The sequence below is a fragment of the Crocodylus siamensis genome, chromosome 2, assembly GCF_052110815.1.
Source record: "Crocodylus siamensis isolate JL-2025a chromosome 2, ASM5211081v1, whole genome shotgun sequence".
Lineage (NCBI taxonomy): Eukaryota > Metazoa > Chordata > Crocodylia > Crocodylidae > Crocodylus > Crocodylus siamensis.
Window position 1 is genome coordinate 172,910,753 of NC_143396.1, and position 16,922 is coordinate 172,927,674.

A 16,922-nucleotide genomic window follows, 5' to 3' on the forward strand; every position below is an offset into this window, starting at 1 on the left:
CTCACTCAGCAGTGAAATGCAGCTAGTTCTGGGGTAAATTAGAACAACTGATAAGAAAGCACCCAGCAACCTATACTTATTAACAAAGCATTGCTAAAGCAGTTAACATCCCCTAAGAAATATGTTAAACTGGGATGATGGCAACTCAATCCTGGAGGTATGCAACCTTCCAGGGCTGAGTTTAGAAGAAATAAGAGTATCTGTGAACTTTCCCCACAACCTCACATTTGATTGTGAGCTCTTTGCAAAGGGCCCAAATCTGTTCCTATGGAATCAACAGTAAGACACAGTGGTCACCATCACTGAAGGACAGTGATTTAAATGATCACCCCTTCTTCTTGCATGCTGTGATAAAACAGTAGTATTAACATGTTTAGATGTTCTCATTGGACTTCACAACTGATGCTCCACTGAGATCACACTTCTCAGGGTTCTTGCACTATGCTGCCTGCAGACTCAGGCAGGCACCACTGCATTGGTCACAGACTATTAGTGCAAGTGCAAAGACTGGTGCAGATTTAGGGTGTTTTCTTTCAAAATTCTTAGCCTGGGCTTGGCTGTTCCCCACTCTGCAGTGGGACCAGAGCTGGGCCAATACCAAAGACTTTTTTGTTTTCTAAAAAAATCTCATCCTTTAATTTTGATTTTCATAAAAATGGTTGCATGGATTTTGAAGCATGGCCTGGAAACCACCAGGAAAATAGGCTCTCCTGTCAATCAGCTTACCGCAACTGAACCCCGCCCTCAATATATCTGATAACAATAAGTATGTTGGCTGTCAGTTGCTGTCTTCAGCATCCCATGTAATACATGGCTTTCTTCACTAATGGGTTCTCATGAATGGTATCTTAGCTTCTGTAACAGAAGCTTCTTCTTTATTGCACTGTGCTACTTGACCTGCGAACTCCATTACTCTTTCTTATACACCTGTATTTTTTTTATTCTCAGTATTCAACACTGAATTGAATAATGAGAAAATAATCTGTTCCCTATACTTCAAGTTCCTACCCATGCAGAGAGAAAAAGCATTTATGGATAAAGAATAAAAAGTTATTAAAGGGATATTTTTTTCTGTCCTACTTGAAAATAAAGTGTCAGGTGACATTATGGCTCTAGTGGGAAGCAAACATTCTGAGAGGGTTTAGCAAATCCAGACAGGGATATGTAATGACATTAATGGCGGAGAAATCATTTTCCTTTTTTAATAACAAATGGGCTGAATGCTTTGGAGGTTTCAGGAAGAGCATAAAGAGAAACAACAACTACTTGGCAGACAAGGTTATTTGGGCAAATGTGATATCTTTTATTAGACCAGCTGAATAGTTGGAAAAATTGTTCTTTGCAAGCTTTCGGGCACAGGCACCCTTCTTCATGAATAGGGAGAGTTTGCTGGTGTTCTCTCTAGGGTCGAATAGAAGCTTAAGCCAATATGAAAAATGCAGGTCTATGAAAATGCAAATTTGTGGCAGGGAAGATCAGAGGGGATAGGAGTTAATGGGTATGACACTGATAGGTGGGAAGTGGAGGGAAGTGATCTGCCAGCTGGACCCTCTGTCCAGCTCCAGAAGGCAACACAACAAGGAAGGGAGGAGTGGAAAACAGTTTGCCAGGGAAGGACTCCATCATTGCTCAAGAGTTGTTATTATCAATTTAGGGTTGGTGAAATGTGCCCACCTGATCAGGAGGCTGATGTCTTCCCTTTATCCATGCAAGAGGTACTGCCCAATCAGCAGCAACCCACGCTGTGCTGTGCCATCTCTCAGCTCCTGACACGGTGGGAGATGGATGCCCACGGTCCATTCAGCATCATGTTCTGCTGAAATGGCCAGTAGTTTCAGTGCTGTGGTTGCTGCCTGCTGGGGTCTGCCCTGACTGAAACCATCCCTCTCAAGTTTGATTCTTGGACCCTGATCTAATGGCAGCCCATGTTTTCAGCCCTGGGCTCATGTGCTTAGCTACATCCTACCCCCATAAAAAAGACATGAGGGAAGGAATTCATTCCATTCAGCGACCGGATTAAACAATAAGTCGCTAAGTTATACACCTGTCAGAAAATATCAGGGGGAAAGGATTAAAGATGATGTTGCCTCCCTCCTGTCTCCATCAGCCTTTTCAAAGACAGCTCTCTTTGCAATGCGCTGAGCCGCGGGGCCAGGCACATCACACTTACTTTTCCCTTCTGTTTGCAGCTATGCTGGGTCCCTGTCTTCATGAGAAGTAGGAGGGGGCACAGCATAGCTTTACTCGATCACTGCTGTGCACTGGCTCTCCCCAACTGGAAAACTCCCCTCCCTCTCAGATCCTCAGGGCAGTAGAGAAGGAAAGACCCTCTGACACAATTCTGTGGTTAAAATATATTTTCAAATGGGAGGCCAAACTCTCTGGTGAGGTCATGTCATTGGTTTCAATGGGTCTGTGTAAAAAGGGAGTGTAGCTGTATTTAAACAGTTTTAAATTGCCTTTCTCTTCTGCTTTTGAACCTGATCCTCAAAATGTTGAATGCCCTTCACTCCATGAAGACAGCAAGCTCCAAAGCACTCAGCAACTCTCAGATGTTCAGCCACTCACATGACCCTGCTGTGGACAGAAATTACACATCAGCTGGTATAAGTGGTCGGAAACCTGTTCAAATTTGTAACACAGTAGAAATTCAGTGCTCATAAACTGCTTTCAAAAGCTAGGTACAGGCATTCATGTTATGTTGGCCCTTTGGTGGAGGGTGCAAGCCTTAGACCAGGTTCTGCCATTTTTAAACAAGTCTATGTGTGTGTCAAATCTGTTCTGTCATGGGTACAGACCAGTCTCTAATCACTTATACTGGTAAAAGTATAATGTCTGTACCTGCCAAAACGGCTGAAACTGGTTTAAGATAAACCTGGATGGATGTAGTAGCAGACTTAACTGATTTGATTTAGGTTACATCTGTTTATTGAAATTCTGTCCCAGATCCCCTCCAGATTCAAGTTAACTCACAGTCCCCCAGCATCCCAAGATGCTTTGCACCTTCCCCACAAACCTCCCCTTGTAGGGTGGGCAGGCTAGCCTTGGCCCAAGCTGTCTGCTCCAGCATCTCCCAAGCTTCTGGCCTGGACCACTGCAGACCTATGACTACATTTCTGAAATCAAAAGTGAATATCTGTTCACTTGCTTATCAGCTCAGTCTGTACAGTTTAGACTAATCTGCATAAATTGAATTGATTCAGCCTTGGGCTTTTTGACTGTCTGTACGTAATGCAGATGTCCCACTGATCTCTACTGAAATGTGGCTGTTGCTGTTGTGAAAACAAGACAAATGTTTAACAATGCATATAAATACTGTATACTAGTTTAGAATAGGAAATGAGGAAGATTTTGAAACCAAAATAAGATTGCCAGGATGATTTTAAAAAGCCAATTCTAGCTTTTCCAAGACTTTGGGATAAAACTCTCTGCTTCTTCAAATCCAGAGTTCAGTTTTCCTCATTCAAAAGACAGCACATCCCTTTAAAACCCTCCTACTGCATCTGTGGCAGAAAGCCTGGGCAATATGCCCAGCTTCCCTGGAATTATGATCAGTGACATTTATTTCTTGCCATTGTCTGCCTCACAGCACAGGTGAAGGAATGCACTCGGGGTGGATGATTGACAATCCACCTGCTATTTCTGCAGCTAGTTTCTTTTAAGAGGGTTGTTCTTTGTGCTTTTGCTGGCTAGGACACTGCCAATCAGATTTCTGCTATGGTTTAGTCTTATAGCACCACGGATGTGCAAGGTATACAGACCACTATGAAGGCACAGGGCCAATTCCTAGTTCCTTTCCTTTAGTACCTGAGGGAGGCATAGGAGCAGAGGTATCTCAGCTACAGTCTAAGATACCTGGGGAATCTGAACATGGCATAACTGCTTCTCTATAGGCTATGGGAAACTAACGTTAGTGATAACACCTTGTGCTCCAGCCACAACGGTCCTTACCTCACTCAATCCCTTTCTCTTGGATGTGACCATAAGGCTGGGGCCTAGAGGTGACCAGTTTAGAGTCTCTATGCTAGCCGTGTACCAGTCAAATTAGGCTTCTAACACAGAAGAGAGTCTCAGTCCCCTTACATAGCCCAAGCAGTGTAAAGGGGCTTAGAGTGTCATCCCTTAAAAGCTGGGTTGATTCTAGTTCTCAGGGCTGCATTGGTTGGAGTGGAAACACAGCGAGGGAATGCTTTTGTGCAAAAATAAATGCTTCCTCCCTGATTTTGGAAGACAAAACCCCATAGAAACATTTCTAGCTATATTTTTCATTGGTCTTTTTACAGTCAGGATTGCCCAGTGTCAGGCCACTCTCATGTGCACACCCCTGCCTGCAGCTCAACCATAGTCTGGTGCAGCAGAGATGGCAGCAGCAGCACCAGGTGGCAGGTGGCAAAGATAGCAAGTGAGGGCACTCAGAACAGTAACCACTTCATCTGTCCTAAAAGTGCTACATATCCCAGGACCCCTTTCTCCAAATCCTCATACCTGCCAAGCTTTGGGCAGCTCTTTGCCCTTCCCTAACACTGCTTGGAGCAAAATGCATTGACTATAAGCTGAAGTTCATGGTCACTTGTTAAGATGGAAATTACCCTTGTTGGCTAATTTTCATGACATGTCACCAGTGCCTGAAATCTGGCAGTCCCCATTTCAACAATAGTTGATCACTTGCATTTTTGTTGAATGCCACTTCTGTTAAAGTTTGTTTTACAAAATGATTTTTTCGGGCCAAGTTGAGATGACCATGACCAACTTTGGCCCAAAAAAATCATTTTGTAAAACAGTTAAAAAAAACAAACAAACCCATAATTCCTAAAGAACGAAATCCAGGGAAACTCAAGAGAGTAAATATTAGGATATTCAGGAGATTAATGCAGGTGGGATGTCAGACTGGGAAGTAGGAGCCTTAAAGGATTGTTCATCACTGCTCTGAAAAAGCCCTGATAAAGATTTCACTGAGGCACCCGTGTTTAAAAAAAAATGCCAGGTGGCCCTCTAGTGACAGGTCATTCACTTTGTCCAGACCTATGGATTTATTCACAAAGCTGAGGGACCTCCAGCTAGTCACCAGGCAAAAACAGGTTCTCAAGAAACCAGCCCACAGTCTCCCGCAATGAGCTGTATTTCAGATCTCCAGTTTCCTCACTGATCAATTGTCTCTGGCCCAGCACATTTTTATTTCCCTATGATCCTTTTATAGAAAACTAGAGTGAAATTCACTTGAAATGAAACAAGTCTCCAAATGAAATGCTTGGGGTTTAATGCCACGTTCATAACAACCCGCTTATGTTCTCATTTCAGTGGGTGATTTTTCCAGAGTTTTTAGTACTCAGTCAGTAATTTTTTTTTTAGCTTTTCAAAAAAGAGAAATGACAATGCTTTTAAGTCTTTCAGGGTTATTTTTTTTTTAAGTGAAACATGAAAGATGAAGCTAATCCCTCCCTCCCTTCTCTGCTCTTTTTCTACTATTCAGCTCAACGGCTTCCTATTTAGGACATTCATTCCAGAATTTCAGCTCTCAGCTTCCATTATTAGAAATAGGCTCAATCCATGAATTTGAGCGTAATGTCTGAACTTTCTCTAACTTTAAGGGGTCTTTTCACTAGGACAGAAAGGGTGATTTTTCTACTTTATTTCAGAGAAAAAAATAATTGTGAAGTTTGGATCCAGGTCCTCACTATTACAATGGTTATCTCTAGAGTGATTTATTCCCTACTCAATACTCTTCCTGGCACCCATCATCTCCAACCATTCTGTTCAATAGCCATTAACAGATCTATCATCCATGAATTTATCCAGTTTGTTTTTGAACCTGGGTATACTATCTGCCTCCTCCCTCTCCTGTGGCAATGAATTACTCAAGTCAACTACACCTTGCATAAAAAATAATTTCTCTTGTTAGTCTTAAATCTGTCTCCTAATCTGTGTGCTAATTTCAATGGGTGCCTCCTTGTTCCAGTTTTCTGGGACTTGGTGAACAACAGTTGCCTATTCACTTGGTCCCCACCCTTCATGATTTTAGAAACTTCTGCCATATCCCCCTTCAGACTTCTTCTTTCCAAAATGCTGTTCTGGCCTTTTTAAAATTTCTCCTGCTATGGCAACTGTTTCAGGCCCCTGATCCTTTTGGTTGCCTTCTCTGTCCCTTAGTTGCACTCTCTTTTGACTCCAGAAAAATAGCCTAGCAATTCTTCTGTTGCAGAGAGACATCAAACAGGCCATGGCAGGGCACAAAAAGGTATTGACATTGCAGACCTCTGGGTTATCTGTTAAGTCCTGCAGGCACCCCTCACTGAGCTGGCACTGTGTGGCACCCCTGGCACCAGGGAGAGGATCTGCAAGTGTCCTGGGAGGGTGCTGCACTGCTTGGGCTTGAGAATTGCTGCCGTACAGGTTGGGTGGGGAGCAGAAGGACAGCTGAGAGCTCGGGGGTGTTACTACAGTGAGTGCTATGGGGTGGGTGTGGTGCCAAGGAGGGCAGTGGGCTGGGCATGGGGGTGTGGCATGGGAGGGAGTAGGCAGGGTGTGGGTAGGGGGAGCCCCTTGGGTGAGTAGAAGGGGGAAGCACTGTGGAGTACAAGGGGGTGGAGGGGCACCTCTGAACCTGAGCCCTCCGAACCTGAGCCCAGGGGTGACCCCATCACCATGTCAGGATCACAAGAGACATGCTGGGTACTGTAGTTGGGGGGGGGAGGGGGGCAGGGGAAGGCTCCCTCGTGAAGCTTGGGGGTGGGGTGGACTGCAACTCCCAGCATACACTGGGTGGGTCTGCCATGTGGTGCAGGTGGAGCTCACCTGGCTGGTGGGGAGGAAGCAGAGATGAGCTTCTGTGGACTGGGCCTGCGTCCTGCCTCCTGAATGGGGTTTTCTCCAATCCCAGCTGCTCCAGAGTTGGGTGGAGGGCATTGAGCCTGGGCTGCTGTGCTTCGGAGAGAGGGGGGTCCAGCCCTGGGCCACTCAGCAATGCAGTGGGGCAGAGAGAGGGGCTGTGCTTAGTCTGGGCTACACTCAGGGTCTGCTGCTGTGCCTGCTGAGTTTCATAGACATCATAGGCGGGTAGGGCTGTAAGGAACATCACGCAGTCATCTGGGCCAGCCCCCTGCTTGACTGTATCTGTATCTGTTCACTTTGGTTGGTCTATAAGGTGCAAATTCACCCTGCTTTCTACTTGACTTCATATTAACATGGCTCTTTGGGTCTATGAGCCAGCCCATTCACATATCTGGTCAATCTGCTCTAGAAAACTTCCAGGAATGGACCAGCCACAGCTTCTCTAGGCAGCCTGTGACAATGCCTGATCTCCCTCTGAGCCAGAAAGTTCCTTCTTAACTCCCACCTAAATCCCCACTGCTGCAGCTTGCAGCTGCTGCACTGCTAGCACCCTGTTCTGGCCCCTACAATGTGGGCAGGGGCAGTCCCTAATGCAGGGGTGGGCAAAATCCAACCTGTGGGCCGGATGCAGCCTGCCAGGCCATTCTAGCTGGCCCACGGGGCCCCTAAAAATTTTAGAAAATTAATATTTATCTGCCCCTGGCTGCCTGTCATGCACCGCTTGATGGCTTGCCAAAACTCAGTAAGCGGCCCTCTGCCCGAAATAATTGCCCGCCCCAAGAGGTAAATTGGTGTTGCTCCACTGAGTTCGATGGAGCTGCTGCGGACTGACCAGAAGTCCAGGTTCTCACACTTGAAAGTAAAATCTAGCCCTTGGCACATCCATGAGACTCTGATAATAATAGTAGCTCTGCTGTGGACTGACAACAGTCTAGACAGCGGCTCTGTACCTCTGTGACTCTTCCTTACTTACAAATTGCTCCTAGGAGTTTAGCTGGTTTAGGTTCTCTCTGTGCTAAGTTAATGCTCAGTGTTTTGCTTTCTTGACATAGACAGGTGCCACCCTGTCCTGCCAACTGCAGTTCTTGATAGAGGAACCAGTCCAGGAGCTGTATTTCCTGATGCAGCAGAATAAATAATTTGGGGGTGAAGAGGAGGTATTGTTTGGTAACTGTGACCTGCTGCGAGGTAATCCTGGGCCATAGGTTTGTCAGATTTCATCAGTGAAAGCACTGGGGACCAACATTTTTGGCCAGAAATTGAACCCCGTGGCCTCCCTGAGTACTATTCCAATCTCCTTTCCCTGCCCGCTTTGCTGGTTTGTCTTCTACTCCCTGCCCTATGCTCCCTGCTCTATCTGCCGCTCTCCTTTTTGCTCCCTGCCCTGTTTGCAGCTGTGCTGCCTGCCCTTAGCCCAGACTGTCACTTGCTACACACACAGGCTGCCTATGCCACTTTTGGCACACGTGCCACAGGCTGGCTACTTCTGGTTACACAGGTCAGGCCTGACCCTGCTTACGAATGAGGGATCTTCAAGGAAAATCCCTATGTCAAAAAACAAGATTGAGGATTTGGCACAGGGTACTCCTCCTTCTCACTCTGAACTAACTCATTCCTGCCCAGTCTGGTGTCAGAGCTCCTATTTTTCAACAATTCAAGAATAATTGTATTTTCCTGTCAAAATTCTCTGTGCAGTCTAAGTTTGAGACCGTATGCTCCCCTGCTTTCTTTGCAAAACTGTTGTATTGTAACCGAGTGTAAGTAAAGAGTTGTTGTGTTCCAATCCAGAGGTGGCTGCATGAGAGAGGTTTCATGTCTGCAGTGTGGAAGGACCTGTGAGATGAAGGTTACTGTATAAATGTGAGATTACTAGTCACCACTTTCTAAATGCATTTAATGGTATTAAGCTTACTGAATTTAAGCTACTTACAGTAGCTTTCAGGGATTCCAGCCAAAGGCATCTCAAGGCTATTGGTAAAATGGGGCATTAGGGTTCTGTTCCAAATTAAAAAATGATAATGATGGTACAATATGCCATGTAAAGGCATGGAACAGATTTAATCATTATTGCTGCTCCCCTCCTTGTCTCTCTTTTCATGGAAAGATCTGGTAGAACTTGGCTTTGCATTCATTTTTAAAAATAGGATTGAAGTTATCATAGAATTCATACCGCGTTAACTATGCAAGTACATGTGCCACTTTATACCACTTTAACTACAAGCTTAGTTACAGTAGTAAAATAGCTTTCCTGTGGATGCTGCTATAGTAGGATAAAGAATTTTAATATGGGAAGGGAAATAAACCATACCAATACAGACATTTTCTATAGTGGGCTAAATGCATCCACAATAGGAAATTGTACTACTGTAGCTGTCAGTAACAAACACCTTAATTTAAATTATTATACAGGTATAAAAATGGTGTAATCCTGTTTTCTACCCCCTTGGATGCATTTAGGATGCAAATTTTTAATAGCACGTATGAATTTGTACATGTTTTCTCTACCACTAATCCCAAGCACTGACTGTAGCATCTGAGCACTTTACAGATGCTAGTGAATTAATCTCTCCTAGAAAGTAGGGAACCATCATTCCCATTATACCAGTGGGAAACTGAGCCACAGGGATTAAGGCTGAGATTTCCAATGCCAGCTAAAGGATTTGGGACACCAAGGTCCAAGTATCTTAGACACCTTTGAAAATCCTGACTGGATTTGTCCACAGTCAATACAGTCAGTGTACAACACAGGTGGAAGCTGAATCCAGAGGTCTGGGTCACATTGTAATACTGTTACAACAAACTGATTTTTACACAGGTTCATTGTCTTGCTCAATGGCAAGTAATTAAAACAGTCTTCCTGTTCCAGCCTTTCGCACCCCCAAACCAGCCTGGTTGCTTGCCTACTAACCAACAAAAGGAGCACTTTTAAACAACAGTTTATTGTATAAAATTGCACTGAATAAAATACAATTATAATGTTATTGCACAGTATCTCAAACAACCATTCCAGTATATTTAAGTACTTTTGTATAACATACCTTGCAACCAAAATGAGGAACGCAAGAAAAAAAATGTAGTGCAGTGATTTTAGGATTACTGCCCCAGTCAGCAAGCAGATGGCACAAGCATACCTTAAGCATATGAATGGTCACATTGGATTTCAATAGACTACTCACGTGCTTAACATCCAATGTGACTACTTGTGCATAAAGTGACTGGAGTCTCCAAGTGCCCTGCTGAATGAGAGCTCAGTGCATTTAGCTTAAATACATTCTTACGTTCTCTGTTTCATGATTCAAAGGGTCTGATTTAAATAACATAAAATGACATGGAATGCCAAGCATAGTGCAAGGCTGAGAAACCAAAACTTCACAAACCAGGAAACCGGAAAAAAATAATATTTTGACTAGTGCAACGTTCATTCAGTCCTTGTGCTCGATCTGTGTTTTATAGCATAAATGAACTAAATGCTGTTACATTTGCCAAGTAGTGCAGATTATGTATGTACTAATTTTACTTTCTCTAATAGCCTTGTTACTCACTGTTAATTTGCTTTGGGTGCTCACGTTTTTGTTTTTAATTTTCCTGATTATGTAGAAAAGCTAAAAAGTCTCAACATGCTCCTTGAAAAGTCTTGAGGATTTGCCTAAACACAAAAACTATACTGGCTTTGTGAATTAAACCAGTATGGTTGAACCATTGAAGCTTTGTATATTGACACTCTGGAGGTTAAGCCTGGTTTACACTAATTTAGCTTGCCCATGTTAAAAGGACTGAGTAGCATGTCCCAGATCCTGCAGTGGTCTCCAAATGGGTAGATCCCTGGCTGTGTGCTTGAAGGTAGGTGCTTATGCAAAGTTCATTCCAGGATCAGGATGCAAGAGAGCTTTTGTGGATCCAAGATTGTTTTATTTACGCTCTCTTACTTTTATGAACTGTGCACCAGCATTTTTTGTGTCTAGCAAGACTTTCCCTTTGCTGAGGACTATTTGCATTCTAAGTGTGACGCAAAAGCTCAGAGGCTCTGGACTTAATTCACACTAAAAAAAAGAAGTGGATGGGCCTTGTCTTCCACTGATGTAAATGGACATAAGTCTAGTGAATTCTACATGGGTGTGCTGATTTACGCCTGATGAACGTGTGCTTATGGACTTTTTTTGTTGATGTTGTCATAATTAAGCAGAACATGACTGGCTGAAATACTCAAAACATATCAGGCAGTTGGGTAGAAACCAAGCATGAAAGCTGTCATCCCCAGAGACACATTTCTCAGGTTATGAGCCAGTAAAAACAGTGCATTAGAACTGAAACGGTGCTGCAGCCTTAATGATGTCTGTGTGATTGTTCAAGTAAAAGAGATAATGATGGCTTCCTGAATGTTGGAAGGGTTTGGAACCGTGAAGGGACTCCACTCATTAGAGGAACACAAGCAGAAGGCATGAAATTCACAGGGGACACAGAAAGTAAACTATCCATTGCTCAGCTGAAGCAGCCAGCAAAGCTTTCCTTGTTAGCCCAATGAAATGGTAAATCAAGGCTTATGGTGATTACTGAGAATAAAACCAGGTCACCCTGTGAAGATGAGTATCAGATTTCCTGATGGTGCTGAAGCATTACTGAATGCAATGAACTTTTGCAGATCATTGATGAGATTACCGAAGACCTAGGCTACGTCATCCTGGCCTGGGCCTAGATGCGCTGTTGTGAACACAAAACATAGCAGAGAAGGCCCCAGTTTGCTTCTGTGGTGCTAACTCCAGCTGGGATAAACTCCACTCAACAAGCCATAGCTTCCCTTGTGTGCACTTAAGCGTTTGTACGTGCATCTTATCATGAACTAATAGTATCCCGATCCTGGCAAATTCCTTATGTAGACAAAGCCTCAAAGTGCTTTAGCTGTTTGATACTGAAGCCTTGCATTATCCCTATGAGATAGGAAGGTAAGCCCATTTCATAAACTGAGGCACAGAAAGGCTAAGGAACTTGGCCATGGTCATGGAGAAGCAGAGTAAGAGAAACAGTCATTAGATCTCTGTGCTTCTGTCTGTAGAGGACACTTTCATCTAGTCAAGAAATGTCTCTGAGAGGTAAGGCAGGCAGGAGAACTAGGTGGCCCATACAGACTGTCCCAAATCCTGGGGCAATTTTGATGAAATTATCTTGTACCAAATGAGTCCCCCACTGGGCACGACCTTGACAGAGAAGCATAGGACAAGCTGAACAGACTGATATCTGGATACAGATGCTTCAGAACAACACTTCATCAGATGAACATCTTGGACAGCCCCTGTATGAATTGGGTGTCCACCAAACAGCACAGCACTTTATCGGACGCTGCAATCTTTACAAATACCCAAATGGGGCAGATGAAAACTGCACATTGAACAATAATGCCAGACAGTGGCTCATAGATTTGGAAGTTGGTATTTGATGCTATATGAAAGAGAAAAGAGAGAGAGCGGACCTTGTCTGTTCTTTCTATTCGGTGAGTTGGGAGGCGGGTTCATCTGTAGAACTCCCACCTGCCACATATGGTAAACAAGCAGGACAAATTTGGCAAAATCTAAACATTGTTAACCTTCTGGGAATGTGGCAAAATGCTGGACATTTTTCCAGTTGTCCAGAGGTTTTTCCCCCAGTCTGATATCTTTGAGATGCAGCCTTTCTTATGTCATCTCTTTCCTGGCTGTGCAGTCCATGCACTTCCTCCTCAGAATACTATAAGATTCAAAGCAACCTGCTCATGCAAACCGAACATTATATTATTTCTTCCTTCTTAAGAGTAAAGTCCAAACTTAGTGGTAGTTGGGGAATGAGCTTGCAGTTTCAGGGTTTGGGAGGAGTGGAGGTGTGGAGGGATGTCTTTGTGATGTCTCCAAAGCCTGCAGCCTTGTCCTGTTGGATAGTAGATCTGCAGTTTCTGTGCTTTTGATTGCTATATTCTTCTCAGGGGGTCACTACACTTCTGTAGAGTGATCCATTACACTGGAAGATACAGAAAACAATTTAGGTAATTCCAGTAGCCCCAGCAAGCACATGTATTGAATATAGCAAGTGGATCTTAGATGAATAAAACTATTACAAAGAGATGATTGAAAAATATTCAGACAAGAACAATGTTCACGGAAAACTGGGCTTTCAATTAAAAGATTTTTTTAAAAGACTCTTCTGCTCAAAGAAAATATCCATTTTATCAGAAAATCAAAGGCTCCAAAACTAAAATAGTTTAATTTGGACATTCCAACATGTTCCCTCATGGCAGTAGCATAATATGAGGTGGGTGAATGGGGCACGCGCTTGGGCATTAAGGGGAAGGGTGCCAGAAGGAGTGGATGGGGGGCATTGTCTGTTCAGCTTGCACTTCTCGGCTGCACAAGTAGGCAATATGTCATGTGGCACAAGGCATTTTGGGAATTATAGTTTTGTAGAGCAGCAGTAGAGTTCACTGCTGCTGGGAGAACTGACTCCATTTTTTTGCCATCAAAATCAACAATGACAGCAGTTGTCTCTCCTGGAAAAGTGGTCTTGTGGCAATTTGGGAAGAATGTTTCCATTATCCTATAAATAGTGTGAGTGACTAGTCCTTTGACTATTGCTGCCTGAATGAATAGTTAAGTCAAAGGAGGCTGTGAAGGGGTTGTTATAAAACCAGCAGGAAAGGTAAAAGAACTCCTGAGATACCTAGGTACTTAGCTTCAACGAAGTTGAGAAAACTATAGCTGGGCCATCCACTGGGGGAAGTAACCTAGCTGGTTTCATTCAGGTTTTACTTCTTCCCATAGGTGACAGGTGGGGGAGGCGTGTGCCCCCCCTGAGATTGGCCCTTGCCAGCTGGGGAGTGGGGAAGACAGCTGGTGCCCCCCTGAGATTGTGGGGGCACCAAGCACTTCCATGTTTGCTACTGGCACTTCTGCTGGTGGCAGCTATCACCCCCCACCCTTGGTCAGAGATTGGCTGCTGATGCCCCCACAGTATCAGGAGGCACTAGTCGCCCATTCTTCTTTCCAAGGTGACATTCAAAGGAGACCTAGGGTACCACAGGCACTAGAAAAGGGAGAAGGCTTCGGTCAGCAGGCAGCGGCTGCCTCTAGTCGCATCAGTGAAAAGAAGCTGGCAGAGGGGGCATGCACTCAAGACCACCACCTAGAGAAATTACATTTGGCTAAAGGAGCATGCCAGGCTACTCTGTGCTGGTTTGAAACTGCTGCTCTGAGTGCTGCATGTCCTCTGGAGAAGTCAATCATGCTTTTTTCTAAAGAAGTAGTTTCTCAAATCACTGCAAACACAGGAGGTGTCAGGCTTCTGGAGGAACCCAGTTTGCTGGACCTGCCAGATTAGAGTTTCCAGGGGACTGTAAATCCCAGTCTGCCCAACTGCAGGTGAATTGTGGTATTCCACCCCAGGAGAACTGAAGTCTTCACTTATCAGGCGCAGAAGCCTGACTGGGACAGTGGGGCCAACAGCCTGTAACTAAGCTTGAATTTCTGAGTTAGCCCAGACAGCAAGAACCAGCAGTGGACTGTTCCTTTTCTTCTCCAGTCTACTTATAAATGTATAAATGGGTCTAGCAATGAAGCTGCCTCCGTTTCCTGCCAATGCCCCCATGACTTCTCTCAGAACAGCCACATGTCTCTGGAGTCCCTGCTGAGCATGCAGGTTAAATGCCGCGAGGCTGACCTGTGGTAGAACAGGTGCTTCAAGCCCCAGAATCCCAAGGCTTGACCAGCACAGACCACTGTCAAGGCCCACAAGGAGCAATCTCATCCATTCGTCTGCTGTGCCCAGCCACCCCTGCCCAGGGCAGCCCTCAGGGGCGTGTGAGCCAGGGGAGGGGAGCAGGCATTAACAGCAGGGCAGGCAGGAAGGCAGCCTTTTCTCTGATGATCTCAAAGCACTTTACAAAGCTGAGGAAGCCCATGCAAAAAGGTGAAGTGATTAGCCCCAAGGTCAGGCTGCCAATCAGACCCGCACTCTGGATATCGCTGTCTCCTGAGGGGGAGAGGGGCCCCTTCAGTGTTAGGCTTAGGGCAATACCTACCTGAGTTCTTCTTGAAGATGTTTCTTTTTTTCCTCCAGGTTCTTATTCTTAACCCTCTGGGGGACATCAGGGACGTACCAGGCTGCGATCAGCTTGATGCATAGAGCTACATGCTGAAAAGAATCAAAGAGAGCCCACCGTGCGATCAGGACCCATGTCTCTGCAGACTTGAGCTGCACTTGGTGGCTGAGCAGGGACAAGCAATCACCCCACAACAATGCTCAGCTGCTTTACTTCACCACGTAAGTGATACATAATCTGGTCCAACTCCCACTGAAATCAGTACAGAGACTCCTATTGACTTCAGTGGGAGATGGAGAGCTGCCATGAAATGTACAGTAGTGCCTCTGTGGAGTTGGAGGGGGAGAGAGGTTGTTTCTTCAGGCATGTGTGTCCCCCTCAAGCTATCAGGAGACTAAAACCTTCTCATGCCAATGCTGAGAAACGAAGGCCCCATATCATGGCATGAGGTCTCCAAAGAGTCCCTTGTTTTGCTTGACTTTACCTCTGTCCCTGGCTGCATTTCACCTGTCTCCTATGAAATGCTGGCTTCGCCATGGTACTGTTACCAAGTGGGCCATGTTACCAATGCAGCTCCCCTGTGCTGTGGGCTGCCCCAGCTAAGGGCAGCGGTGTCTCCTTGGTACGGCAGTGGCATTGTTTGAAGGGCTGAGGGCACAAGCAGACAAGGCTTTCCAGCAGGACAGAGCAGCAGATGGAAGGGCACTGGGGTGAGGGCAGGGGAGGGAAGAGAAGAGCAGGAGTGGTGTGGGCAAAGGCAGGAGTCAAGTCTGATGAGAAGTGAATGGAGCAGGGGGCTGATGCAGCTGGGGAGGAAGGCTGTGAGCAGAGAGGAAGAAGGAAACTCCCTCAGTTCCCAGCTGGACTACCACAGAAGCAGCCTCTTCAGAGAGCCCTGCCACTAATGCATAAACCTTCACCCCTGCTGCCATACTGCTTTCCTGACAGGAATGTGGGATTCTCTTCCCCATCCAAATGCTATGGCAGGTTGCCTGGGCAGCCCTGGTGCTGCTGCCTGCTGGGGCCCCATTCATCACACTCACCTCAAATATAATCAGGAAGGCGAGTCGGGCTGCAAATACGTGCCAGAACTGCACAGAGTAACTGTAGTCATCGTTGTTCCTGTAGTCCCTGTACCTGAAAGACACAATGCATCAGCCCCATCTGCACAGCCCCTCAAACCCCATCCCTGGCCTGGTTATCATGGGCTTCACCCAAAGGTGATTCATGGGTTTGCATGATGGGGTGGCCCTGGTGGCTCATGCAGTCCCTTCCCCTGGCACCAATCCCACATTACTCCCTAAAGACTCTGTTCAGTTCATATATGAGTAAATTGGACAATAAGGCTTCCTTCACTGACTAACCCTTGCCCATGGGATAAATCAGTATAGGTCCTTTGGCCCACAAGGGTGTCACACCAGTTAATACTAGCAATGTATCTGGCGCTCTCTGAGAATGCAGAAAGGAAGTGTGTTAGGGCCAATTTAACAAGCAATTAGCTGTGTATTAGGAAGGATTACTGTCAAGCTATGAGAAGGGTTAAGGGTCAGCATTATGGAGCCACCATTACCTGCATTCTGTGATCTGCTTTTCAGCTAAGTCCTGCAGCTTCATATGCCATTCAAAGTCTCGAACGCGGAACACCGAGAGGCTGTGGTTGATGTAACCTGTCAAACAGCTGCAGAAAAGGAAAGGAAACAGTTACATACAGAGACTTGCTCATGTCCCAGTGAGCTCATCCCAAGCCAGGATACTCAGGTCAAGCTTAGGAAAGATGGCAGACTTCTGGTCTCTTCCAGGCATTTCAACAAAGGAAAGGAACCTTGAGCCTGGTCCTGGTCTTGCCGAAGTCCATGGTAAGGACTTTAGCAAGAGCATGAACAAGACCTAAGAACTAGTTGTTGTTAATAGTTTAAATCATGCCAATGGCTCCAGAAACCTACACAGCACTTCTTAAGCAGAGGACCCAAATCTGACAGTCACTCAGCATCCACAGTACCTGTTGGAGTACATGGAGGTTGAAGGCATTCATTAA

The 16,922-nt window shown here is 45.3% G+C and overlaps 1 protein-coding gene across 1 annotated transcript in view; it reads right to left on the reverse strand.

The window, feature by feature from the left end:
• Positions 1 to 9,748: 9,748 nt before the first annotated feature.
• The window catches only part of ANO9 (anoctamin 9), a 57,481-nt gene continuing 50,307 nt past the window's right edge, over positions 9,749 to 16,922 (reverse strand). Inside the window, exons 21-24 of the mRNA XM_090032334.1 lie at positions 16,458 to 16,565; positions 15,931 to 16,024; positions 14,867 to 14,979; positions 9,749 to 12,813 (exon numbers count right to left, since the gene is read on the reverse strand). Coding sequence (XP_089888460.1) covers positions 12,786 to 12,813; positions 14,867 to 14,979; positions 15,931 to 16,024; positions 16,458 to 16,565 — 343 coding nt within the window. The 3' untranslated portion in view covers positions 9,749 to 12,785. The remainder of the gene's footprint in view (positions 12,814 to 14,866; positions 14,980 to 15,930; positions 16,025 to 16,457; positions 16,566 to 16,922) is intronic.